This window comes from Macrobrachium rosenbergii, chromosome 10 (assembly GCF_040412425.1).
Source record: "Macrobrachium rosenbergii isolate ZJJX-2024 chromosome 10, ASM4041242v1, whole genome shotgun sequence".
Lineage (NCBI taxonomy): Eukaryota > Metazoa > Arthropoda > Malacostraca > Decapoda > Palaemonidae > Macrobrachium > Macrobrachium rosenbergii.
In genome coordinates, this window is record NC_089750.1 from 19,819,702 (window position 1) to 19,831,473 (window position 11,772).

At 40.2% G+C, this 11,772-nt stretch overlaps 1 protein-coding gene across 2 annotated transcripts in view; it reads left to right on the forward strand.

Moving 5' to 3' along the window:
• The window catches only part of LOC136842532 (ubiquitin domain-containing protein UBFD1-like), a 59,829-nt gene extending 48,323 nt beyond the window's left edge, over window positions 1-11,506 (forward strand). For both annotated transcript variants that reach the window (XM_067109950.1, XM_067109949.1), the window contains exons 6-7: window positions 8,874-9,062; window positions 11,209-11,506. In XM_067109950.1, coding sequence (XP_066966051.1) covers window positions 8,874-9,062; window positions 11,209-11,310 — 291 coding nt within the window. In that variant the 3' untranslated portion in view covers window positions 11,311-11,506. The remainder of the gene's footprint in view (window positions 1-8,873; window positions 9,063-11,208) is intronic.
• Window positions 11,507-11,772: the final 266 nt, after the last annotated feature.

Genomic DNA, 11,772 nt, shown 5'->3' on the forward strand with positions numbered 1-11,772 from the left:
GCTGTAAAGTAAAATAAAATCACATAGGTCTTCATTTTTTCAGAATTTTATAAAACACCATTTTACCATTTGGTTTAATTAATTTGGTCATGATAAATGTAGAACTAGGTGATCTGGATGAAATTTGGATTGGCCTGACATGCTTTAAATGAGATAAGCTGATGAGTTTTTAATATTAATATTGCAATACACTCCCTGAACACCTGAATTAGCCCTTAATCCCACTAACTCGAACAACTCTCAATTACCCATCCCACTATAGTGGGAATTTTAACAGCCAGCGTTACCAACACTGCAGGGTAAAATCTTGTCACTTGAGCTACCATACAAACGGTTGGCAACACTGACACAGGTGTGCGCCCACATGCCCCATTTTCGTCAGTTGCTTTTTGTTCGCGCTGCTGGAAGGTTGTATCCTTCTGCAGTGTGAGGTTTTAATCCTATTGCCCGACTTCTCATTGTATTTTGGACTTCTGGTGAAAACCTGGATTGTATTTAATGGTTTTTCTCCTGGATTTTCTAGATATCTTCCACGTGGAACGTCTTTTGGATTTGGACGGCTTCTGCTACAGATCAGTTGATGGATTTAGCGAGTTCAGAGGTAGTCAAACAGATAGAGGATAGGATTGCAAGTAGTATGGAAAATTTAATAGCTAGTCTTCTTCAACATTTCTCAGATAGGGATAGTAGTAGTGTTACGATGTCTAATCCTTCTTCCTTTTCAGCTCCCCTGCCTGTTCCAGAACCAGCCCTAGCAGGTGCTAAGGGTAATGGCAGAACCGCAAGCCTCCGAGTGGATAGGGTCTGCCGGCCCCCTCGGCACGGAGCAGGCAGTGAAGGATCCCCCAACCCCGTGTAGTATTGATAAATTTAATGTTGATAATGTTTGTCAGGATCAAGATCCAGGTGTGATAAAGGAGGATAGGTCTGGATTAGGTAGTGAGGAGAAGGTATTAAGGGTGCAGAATCGTTCTCCTGGACGGGTTCCGGTTTCGGGTTCGAGTGGTTTTTGTGCTCTGGCAGTAATTTCGCCTTCATCACTTCTTTTCGGTCTGGCTCAGTCTCTAGTCAATGTTTCAGTTACGGTGGTGCAGAATCCTTCTGCTTTTGCTCCTATCTCATACTGGTGTTTCCCCCTTCTCTGTGTTTTCTACTCCTCCATCTAGTAAGGCGGATTCTGGTGTGTCCTGTCGGCTTCTAAAAGTAGTTTGCGGGACCTGCAATTGGATGTGGCGGAATATGAGGCGGATTTGCTGGGTCTTTCAATGAGTACAGACCTATGGAGAGAGGTTATTTTTTTTTTTTTTTAATGTTTTCTCCAACATTAAAGAGTATGTGACACAGTAGTGGCCAGAATTCATGTCGGATATGTTTCAGGATTATTGAGGGGTGGCAGATTTGGTGTACCTTCTGTCCTTTTTGTTCTAAGTTTTCTTCTGGGTTATCTGTTGCTTCATCTCCTGCTCCCACATTCTCTGTTGCTCCCTTTTCAGTCTCCTCTTCGGCCTCTTCTTCTTCTGCTCCGGTCTTTCCTGCGGCTTCCGCATCTTCCATTTTCCCCTCCTTCTTTGACTTTGGTTTCCTCCTCTCAGGTAACTTCCTTTTATGCATCTGCTATTCCTTTGCCTCCCTCCTTTCTTTCCTCGGTACTGTCCTCTCCGGTAGGAGGAGCTTCTGGACAGGTGAAAACAGTTTCGGCAGATTTTGGGCCGCAGGCATCTCATGTTCAATCCCTTCGGGTATGCACAACCCCTTGCTTCCGCTTCAGCAGCTGTTCCGGTGGTATCAGGTATTTCACAGGATTCACCTGCTGCTTCCAGTTCGGGTTTGCGCTCTGCAGTTTTGGCAGGGCTTGCGGTACCTTCTTCGAGCTTTCAGCGGCTTTCATCGCCTGCATTTCCGCGGCGGTAACTCTGAGGGTAGCTTCTGCCTCATTCATTCTCCCTCCTCCTTCATCATCTATCCCTCCGCAAGCAGTTTCGTTTGCGCATCCTCCCCCAGGATTTAGTCATGTGGGTTTGGCTACTCTCACTTGCCTTCCCCTTGGTAATAATGGGGAATCCACTCCGGGTTTTTCTTGGTTCAGCCTTCTCTTCTTCCCGGCAGGTTCAACTATGCGGATTCATCTCCGGGTACATGATTAGGTGTGGGTGCGCAGCATTCTCGTTAAGGTGGTCCGCTTGCGGACTCTTCATTGTTGTCTGGGCTTCATTCAGCACTTCTTCCTTTGTCGGTCTTTGACTGTTCGGACATTGCAGACAGGATTCTTATCCGGAGGTGCAGGAGATTCTGGTGGACATAGGATGTCCTCTTGCCAGCAGTAACGATTACGGACGCATGCTTGAGTATGTTACTTCTTCGTACCCTCAAGCAAGAGCTCCGGACCTCCCGGTTTAGTCAATTCAGTCTTTCTTTTGTGAGGCTTTTTATGGCACTAAGCCAGCTCCTGCCTCTTTCTTGTTAGCTGGTTTGGTTTGATCAGGTTAGACAGGCTTTGGAGGCGGCGGACATTCGTTTAGCATCGGTAGTGGCTTCTAACAGACAGCACTCCTCTCTCCGCATAGGATGATTTACACAGTTCGAGGTAACCCTTCGGCAGGTGTCATGTTGCCATTCAACGAATTGTTTGAGGCAGTACTGTCTCCGGCATCGTCTCGGCTCGTAGGGACTTCTCTTAGGGAAGCAGGTGCTTGCAGGATGTGTTGCGCAATCAGACTGAGGCTCTTTGCGCACTCCCTGGATCATGTCGGGTTTACTGTAATGGGGTTCTAAAGAGGGACAGCTATGTCCCTTCGGATCCTTGGCTGTTGGCAGCGTAATAAGTCTATCTCAAGGGTTCTGACTCACCAGGCGAATGCTCTGGCTTAGTCTGCGACGTTTGGAGCAGGAAAGTCGAAATTTCTATCTTGGTCATCTTCCCCCTCAGTATCCGGACATTCATAAGAGGGTTTCCTTAGAACACCATTAGCCTTAGCTAATTCTTGTTCAAGGATGATGACGTAGTCTTATGACGAATGTGGTTGCTTCGAACTCATGTCTCCAGTGTTGGCAATTATACATCGTCAAGGATACAGTGTGTTGAGGTATCTAGACGATTAGTTGATCCTTGCCTCCTCTCTAGAGGAGCTAGTAAGAGCGAGGGAATTCTTATGGAATTTTTAACCCATTCAGGTAGGAGGATTCTCTCTCTTCCTTTGAGGGTTTTCACAACCCTGGAGAGGATCCTGTCAGTCCTTCAGCAGGTAGCGGGTTCCCGTCCAGCAGGGAACGGCCAGTATCAGCTTGGAGAGGCTTGGGGGAAAATCTCTCTCTCTCTCTCTCTCTCTCTCTCTCTCTCTCTCTCTCTCTCTCTCTCTCTCTCTCTCTCTCTCTCTCTCTCTCTCTCTCTCTCTCTCTCTCTCTCTCTCTCTCTCTCTCTCTCTCTCTCTCTCTCTCTCTCTCTCTCTCTCTCTCTCTCTCTCTCTCTCTCTCTCATTCCAGAGTCTCGTCTCCGGATGCGTGCTCTTCAGGTATGTCCGGGAATCGCTGGGACTTCCACAACGAGAACGCAGTTATAGACGGGAGCGATTCTTGCATGTTGGATCGTCTGTGGTGGTCAGAAGAAGTGCATCTGGCACCGGGAAGGTCTATCGACTCCCCTCATCCCGACATTCATCTGTACACAGATGCCTCAGATCGAGGTTGGGGAACAACCTTGGAGGAAACCCAGGCCTCTGCCCTCTGGTGGGGGTTCGGGAACGAGAGGAGTCAATAAATCTTCAGGAAAATCAAGTGTTGACTTTCTTTATTTGAGAGACGTTCAATTCAGCCTCATAGCGTGTAGCGGCGAAGTCTACTATCTAGGGTGCGTTCATTTAGCTGAGGTGGTATTTGCTTAGTGCGGAGGTTCGGAGGGTTATTCTATTCTTAGGTTAACCAAATAGAGGAATTCCTTTTAGTCTGTAGAATTCTTGGGCAACAGTGATAGTATAATCACATGAACTTAGGTTCAGTATGTTTCAAGTATCTTAGTCTTTGATAGTTTCCCTATGAGAGTCCAGGGGGTGCTCTAGTAGGCTAGGCTATTTCGTCAGTGCTGAGATACTTCTTCGCTTGTCGATCGTCAGGCCTTATCCGAAGGATCAGCGGCTTGGCACACTGCTTCATTTCCCTCCATACATGAGAGGATATGAATAGCCACATGGGAGGTCACCGTACTCCTCCATACACGAGAGGTTCTGAAGAACCAAATGGGAGGTTGACAGACCGAGACAGTACGGACCTGATGGGCGATCTAAGTACTCTCCAGCATGTCACATCACAAAAAGCAACAATTGATAAAGTGAGTGTATAACTAAATAGGTATCCTATGCAGAGCAGATCGGTGAGCTGCCAGCTCTGTGGTTGTGAAAGGGGGTGTGCCGCAAACTTGGATGGTTCTTCTGGAGGGACAGCGGCTCTGCACTCTGCCTCATTCTCCTCCATACATAAGAGAGGTTCTGAGGAGCCACATGGGAGGTCGACAGACCGAGAGTACTGACCTGACTGTCGATCAAAGTACTCTCCAACATGTCTCTTCACTGAAAACATTGATTGATATGGTGAGTGTATGGCTAAACGGATATCTTGTGCAGAGCAGATTGATGAGCTACCATCTCTGCGGTTGTCAAAGGGGCATGCAATAGAATTGATCCCTCCTCCTCTAAATGTTGTTAATCGGGCTAATTCAGGTGTTCAGGGAGTGTATTGCAATATGAAGTTTTCTTAATAAAAAACTAATATTGTAATACCTACCTGAACACCTGAATGATTCCCACCCTCCTTTCCCCACATCAATTTTGAACTTGAATAAAGCAATTGACGAAAATGGGGCTTGTCGACGCACACCTGTGTCAGCGTTGCCAACCATTTGTTATGGTAGCTCAAGTGACAAGATTTTACCTGCAGTGTTGGTAACATGGCTGTTAAAATTCCCACTATAGTGGAATGGGTAATTGAGAGCTGTTTGGGCTAGTGGGATTAAGGGCTAATTCAGGTGTTCAGGTAAGTATTATAATAGTTTTATTATGAAAACTTCATATTATGATTAAAAAATACTCATAGTAGCATGAGTCTTGAAATGGAGAAACGAGTCCGGTTATGTTTTGATGAATATATTGAAAAAGAGAATCAGAATCCTGAGCGCTGTCTGTAGAGGTTTGTTTTTAAGTGTATGTATCCATACATAACTCTGGATTTGTTTCTCCAATATTGTGATTACAAAATCTGAATATTGATGTCTTTGAAGGACATTTGGAATGTAAAGTTGTTGGTACCTCTGATTCTTTTAATCCAAAATGAAACTTTTGTGAAGTTTTATTTGTTGCTTTAGAATTATTCTATAATTGGTATATAGCCATATGTACACTTCTGAAAGGAAAGCTTTAAAAAAATTATGAACCTTTACAATTTGGCAGCTGCAAATTGTGAGCCATCAGTTGACAGCTGTAGATTATTCGAACTGAGGTTAAAAAAAGAATTTTTATAAGGCAGTAATACAGAAGATAAGTTAGCAGATATCTTTGCAAAATTTGTTTTTATTATGCAGACTGATGGAAACAAGGAAGTAGAGTAACAGGTCTTGAGATTTGAGTTTTGTACCTCTCAGGTGCCTTGATAAGCCCTTGTAGGCTTTGTGAAAGGTTATTTGCAGCTGCCATTGGACCTCAGCTGCATTGTTTTCTGTCTTGTGCTTTTCATTCATTACCATTTGCCTCTTCTTTCTCAGACATCTAACTTTATTATCTTGTTCAAGTTTCAATATTCCCTTAAGAATGAATCCTTTGGGCAAGCCCTGCAAGATTTTACCAAATTGACTCTTTGAGTCAATCTCATTAAAGTATCCTGTATTTGATAAAGCAGTTATTCATATACAGAACAAACCTTTGGTCTTAATATATAATAATAATAATCTTTATTTTGCCCCATGGCCATATACATGGAATTTACAAATACAATACACACAATCTAGATACATAAGGCAACATAAAAATAATTATTGGCAATACCTGCAGAGTTGCTGAAGAAGTAGAAAAAAAATAGAATTCATAACAATAATGACAGTAATTATATGGAGAATAATAGAAAAAAAATTTAAAATGATGATAATAAAAAATACAGCTTGCAGACGATTAATTTCCATCTGGGGACCTTACGTGGTTACAGAAGTCAGGTCCAGAAGACTAAATACTGTATGAATATTGAAAATTGCAAAACTGTACAATGATAATTAATCACAGTAATAATAAAAAGTAAAAATACCAAAAATAACAAGAAACACAGAATAATAATAATAATAATAATAATAATAATAATAATAATAATAATAATAATAATGACAAATTCTAGAGATGAAACTTCAAAATAGCAAAAATAGAGAATAAGGCTTTTAAGGAATAGACGCCTCATTATTCCATCTTTCCCACAATTCAGATCTTGCCGCACTGCTTAGGATGCTTTGCATGAGCGAATTGCTGCTGTTTCTCAGTCGGGTGATCAGACTGGACATTGTTCGCCTCAAAATGATTTTCAAATTATCCAGGTAGTTTTCTATGAACATCTGCATGGCTGAGTGATAGCGAGGAGTGTTTGTGAGGCATCTCAGAATGCCATTGTGAACAGCAGTGTCTCTTGGTCTCTCGGGTATAGTTCGTCCAAAGGGTACACCCATATATACTGTAGCAGTACGAGCAGAAGAGCAGCAGTTAGGGAAAATTCTCTAGTGCCTGCTGGAGTCTGGTTGAAGACAGTACAAGGATTTTGGTGGCAATGGGAGTCAGCCATTATGGGAGTAGGAGGGAGCAGCGCGACCTGCCTTATCCCAGCTATGCCTTGATAGCAAGACAGTGCTGCTGCCCTCTCTCGCAAGAAGCTGGTTATTTTGCACTTACTGCCTGCAATACACCTCAGCATTCTGGGTTTTTTTTTCTGCTTTTTTTTGTTGTGTGATTCTGAGTGATGTTGTGTTATCTATGTGTATTTTGCATTTCTAGTAATGCAAGCCCGTGAATCAGCTAGCAACCCAACAAAGGTTCCATGGTCAGTCTTTTTGGGACAACTTCAACAAAAAGGTTCCACTGTATTGCTCTGCTATCCCCAATTGTACTATTACTTTTTCACTTATTCTCATAATTCAGTTTCATTCTACCTAAGCTTTTGCTTCAGCCAAATGGTAATCTGATATTCCTCCAACCCCACATCCACTGTCCTGGAATATAAATGCCCTTATGCAAAAGTTCGAACAGTTAGAAGCACATACCTTAATCCTTCTCCTTTACGTCTACAGTGGTAGAAATTGTGGTGCACAAAGTAAGGCCTTCAAAACTCTCCGGGGCCTTGATTGTTTCACATTGGCCTCAAAAAGACTGGTTCCCAGGTCTTTGTCCTTCACATTTGATTCACTAACGATTCTACATATGTGGAACAAGTTACACACAGTTCCACTAAAGGAGTTTTCATCAAAATCTAGAAACACTTGAAACTACAGGCATGAAGATTATCCAGTGAGACCGTATGAGGGAAGAATTTTTGGCAACAGCAGCTGAAGCTATTGCAAGACTCAGTCTTACGTAATCAGACTTTACCAGTCTAAATGAAATTCCATCTGTAATGGACAGAAGGGGTATTGATCTGTTGAAAGTCTGTTTCATATTTCCTGATCTCTTAGGCATTGGAAGAAAAGCTTCAGCAATAAACGGATGCAATAGCTCAGGCTTTTTGAGCACTGAAGGATACCTTTTTCTATATAACCCTGCAGGTTATTGAAACCCCCTGAATCGGATCTTTTCATTGGTTCTGAAAAATTTTATAAAATCCTGGAATTAGTTTTAGGAGCAACCCTCCTAGGTTGACCTTGTTCTTAACAATTTCATCTTATTAGTCTTTGTCACCACTTGCAGGGTAAGCAAGCCTCATGCTCTGTCAGGTAAAGGTACTCAAACTAGGACTGGAACTTGATTTGACCATGTTCACACCATGTTTTTAAGCTAAAACCCAAATAAGGCTCTCCAGGTGGTTCCACCACATTTCGATTCTTTCTTATTCCTCCCTGGGTACACAAGAGGAGAATTTCCTCCTCCGTCTAATCATGGTAAATTGCCTTTCTTATTTGTAGAACCAAAAGATTTTGGAAACCATTTTGAAGGTTGCTTCTGTCCACTGGTCCAGTGCAAAAGCAAGGTGCTAGAAATAATTGTTCTCTCTCTTAGGAGACTAATGTTGAAGATTTATGAGAATTTTTCAGGTGAATAAACAGCCAAAGTTGAAATTCATTAGATAGGATATTAGTGACAACTAGACTAATTCAACATGATTCTTCAGTTTTTTTAGACGCTGGATCTGGTGTCAGACAACCTATGCCAGCGAGACTTTACTCATAGGTTCTTAGAGTCTTTTATCCTAAGCCTGGTTATTGCAACAGGTCATGTTTGGGCAATTCATCCTTATCTTAATCATCCTTAAGGGGATCCTTTGGAGCAGAGTTTCTTAAGCTTCCCATGCCTACAGTCATTGCTTCTGTTGTATAATTTTTTGTGAACTAAGATTATTTTTTTTTAAACAGTATTTTTAATGGCCATCCATCTGACCCAGCTTGTCTGTAAAAGCTTCCTGACCACAATGAATAGTTTTCTAGGGGTCCGGGGGAACCTGGGTGTGCACATACTAGCCTATTAAGGGTAAAAGAGTGTTACACTACTGGTTTTGGAGTGCCTGGACTTGTGCAGTTGCATGAATGGCTAAATTAAAAGTAGTGGGTTTGTATAGTAAAAATTTTGATTAGCAGAAAATTTATATGTACATATTAAGTAGCTGTACTGTATATGGATCCTTAATTTTGTCATGCTCTTTCAATTTAGGATGTGTTACCATCTTATCCCCTCTCTGGAATGCTGAACAAACATGGGGGAAAGGTTCGACTGACTTTCAAATTGGAACTGGACCAGGTTTGGATTGGCACAAAAGAAAGAACGGAAAAGATTAACATGAACCACATCCGTCAGATTGTCTCAGAAGCAATAGAGGGATTTGAGCAATATCATATTATGGTAAGGAAATTAAATTATATTATAGTCTTAGTTTTGCATGCACTTGAGGACTGAATTTTTTCTGCAATATAGATGTAGTATTGGTACCATGGATGATTATATTCGGATAAGGTTTTCATGCATACAGTTTATGTATGCTTGCTTACAAGGAAGTACAGTCATACCTCTTAAATCCGGGAACCTTGGGATCAGGTCGCTGCCAGACCACAGAAAATCCCAGAATATAGAATACAGTGGGTTCTGCAATAAGTTGGAACACACTTCAAAAAATGCTTATAACTGCCTGCTTTAATAGTTCAAACACCAAGTATACCTTAAACTATCATCGTGAAACCCTTTAATATAATAATTTCAAAGTCATCTTACAACATTACCCTTGAAAATATACAGCTTACAGCTATGTGTGAAAACAAAACTCAAGGATCCCCTACATTCAAACTCAGCCATTTTCTCTCATACAGTATTGAAGCTGTCCCATTTTCTTTTTTCAAGATAGGGGAAACATTGGGAATTCACAAGTAGAGTTAAGTATTTTACAGTACTTAAATATTTAAATATAAATTAAAAAAAAATTGTAAATGCAGTCAAGTGGTAAAATATTCTCTTGCATGAGCGTGTTACAATGATTTACTAATTTTCAAATATTAATATTAATGTAAACACAACAAAATATCGATAAAATTTTATTTCACTAACAGAAGCCATTTGTACTGTACAATATATTAATCTCTTATCATAATTTGTATATTAAAAATCGATCGTCTCGACATTTGTAATATTTAATTGAGAATCAGCTGATTGAGACTGCTACCGAAAGAATTAGGAAAATAATTTTTAATTGCTAAGAGAAACAAATGTATTAATGAAATTATTATTTTTGATTTTGTATATAAAAGTTTTTGATACAGTAATTCATATTTCATTGAGAGAGAGAGAGAGAGAGAGAGGGGTTGAACAGGTTCCACAGAAAAACCTGCGATTAACTGAAAAAACCTGTGATTAACTGAAGCTGCAGTTGCTGATCTGCAATCTAGTGGGGACCCACTGTACACCCCTAAAAATGAAGCCCCTATGTAATCATAGTCTTGCAAGCTAATTCCACATACAAATAGCTTAGTTGCCGACTTAGCCTACTTGGCTAAGTTCTGACACCACTTTTTATCATTTTATTGCTCATATATTTTCACTATCATTTTATAACTATACTTTTCTTTAAAATAGTGTACTTTAACACATTCAGCCTACATTCCTGAGTTAGCCTAACCATAAGTCAACTACTTAACTTTGCTCAGAATCTGCAGGTATTATCGGTGACTTTCATCTCCTAAATTCACTATATTCTTAGTTATTGCTATTAGTTTCTTTGTCATTTATTTTGAAATGACAAAAATAAAGATTGAGTTTTGGTGATCACTCGGTGTATTCGTTGTCAAAAAGTAAACAAAGCACAGTGGCATCTGTTGAGGAATATGAACACTAAACATTTGCTAAAGGGGGGTGATAGAAACAGTTTTTAGCATAGATAAAGATTTATGCTTGCACCTGTTACCTCTATCATCATCTGATCTCTTGGGCGGCATATCAGATGGGTAAATATACAGCTATATAAAAGAAATGAGGTCTTTTAAGCACTCTGAGTGTAAGGAATTCATGCATTGCCAAATGTCTCATTGTTTTGACTAAAAGTTTTGATTTAGTAGTCTTTTCAAGTGGAATCTTTAAAAAAATATATTTATGCATTTAAATTTAATATCGAAAACATATTTGACTTCACACATTTTTGTTACTAACAATTATTTTCATAAAAATAAAAGAGATACAGCATAATTTTTGCTGTTACAAAGTTTAAACAATATGTGTTGCTGCCTTCATAGCCGCTCAACAAACTAATGGTGGCTGATTCAAAATTGAACTGAGCCATGGGAGTTCTCGGACTAAAGAATGCCGGTTTTAAGAGGCGCAGCAGTATATGTATGCACAAGTATGCACTATGTGAACAGATAAGGATAAACTCTTTATGGTTTTTATTAGTTTTAAGAAACGTAACTTATGTAGTCTGGCAAGAATATAATAATCTGTATCATTGACATCATAAAAATTGCTTGTCTGACAATTTGCTTAATTGTCATATTTTTTTCTGCTTCAGGGATTTCAGCTAGGACCAACGGAAGCCTCTAGATACTGGATATATTGGGTTCCTGCTCAGTATGTAGATGCCATCAAAGATACAGTTTTGGGTAAATGGTGAATGTAATCTACTGCATATTTATAATCACACCTTTTTATTAATTGAATATAACTATATTTTTTGCCATAGGTGAAACAAACTATAAACTTACCATGGAAAGGATCAGTTTTGATGGCTTTTGCTTATACAAGGTTCTATGGTAAGGTTGCTCAGCCATACTCCATATTATCTGATTAATAAAAGTTCCTTAAATTGTCATCATATCTTATTTTCCTTCAAGAAAATGGTCAGAATTAATTACCCATTCATCTTAAGATGACAGTCGAGTTTCTTTGCAGTGTCCTTTTGGTCCTAGCTGCTAGCTGTGTTGCTGCTCTAGCATTATTTTTCATCAATTCCCTGTGGTCTTTTCCAACACAGCTGTCCATCTTCTTGCTCCATTTTTTACTCCTCAATCAAGGAAAGCCATTTTGGCCAACCCTAAGAGTCTAGAGATGTGACTCTGGTCTGGTTAAACTACCT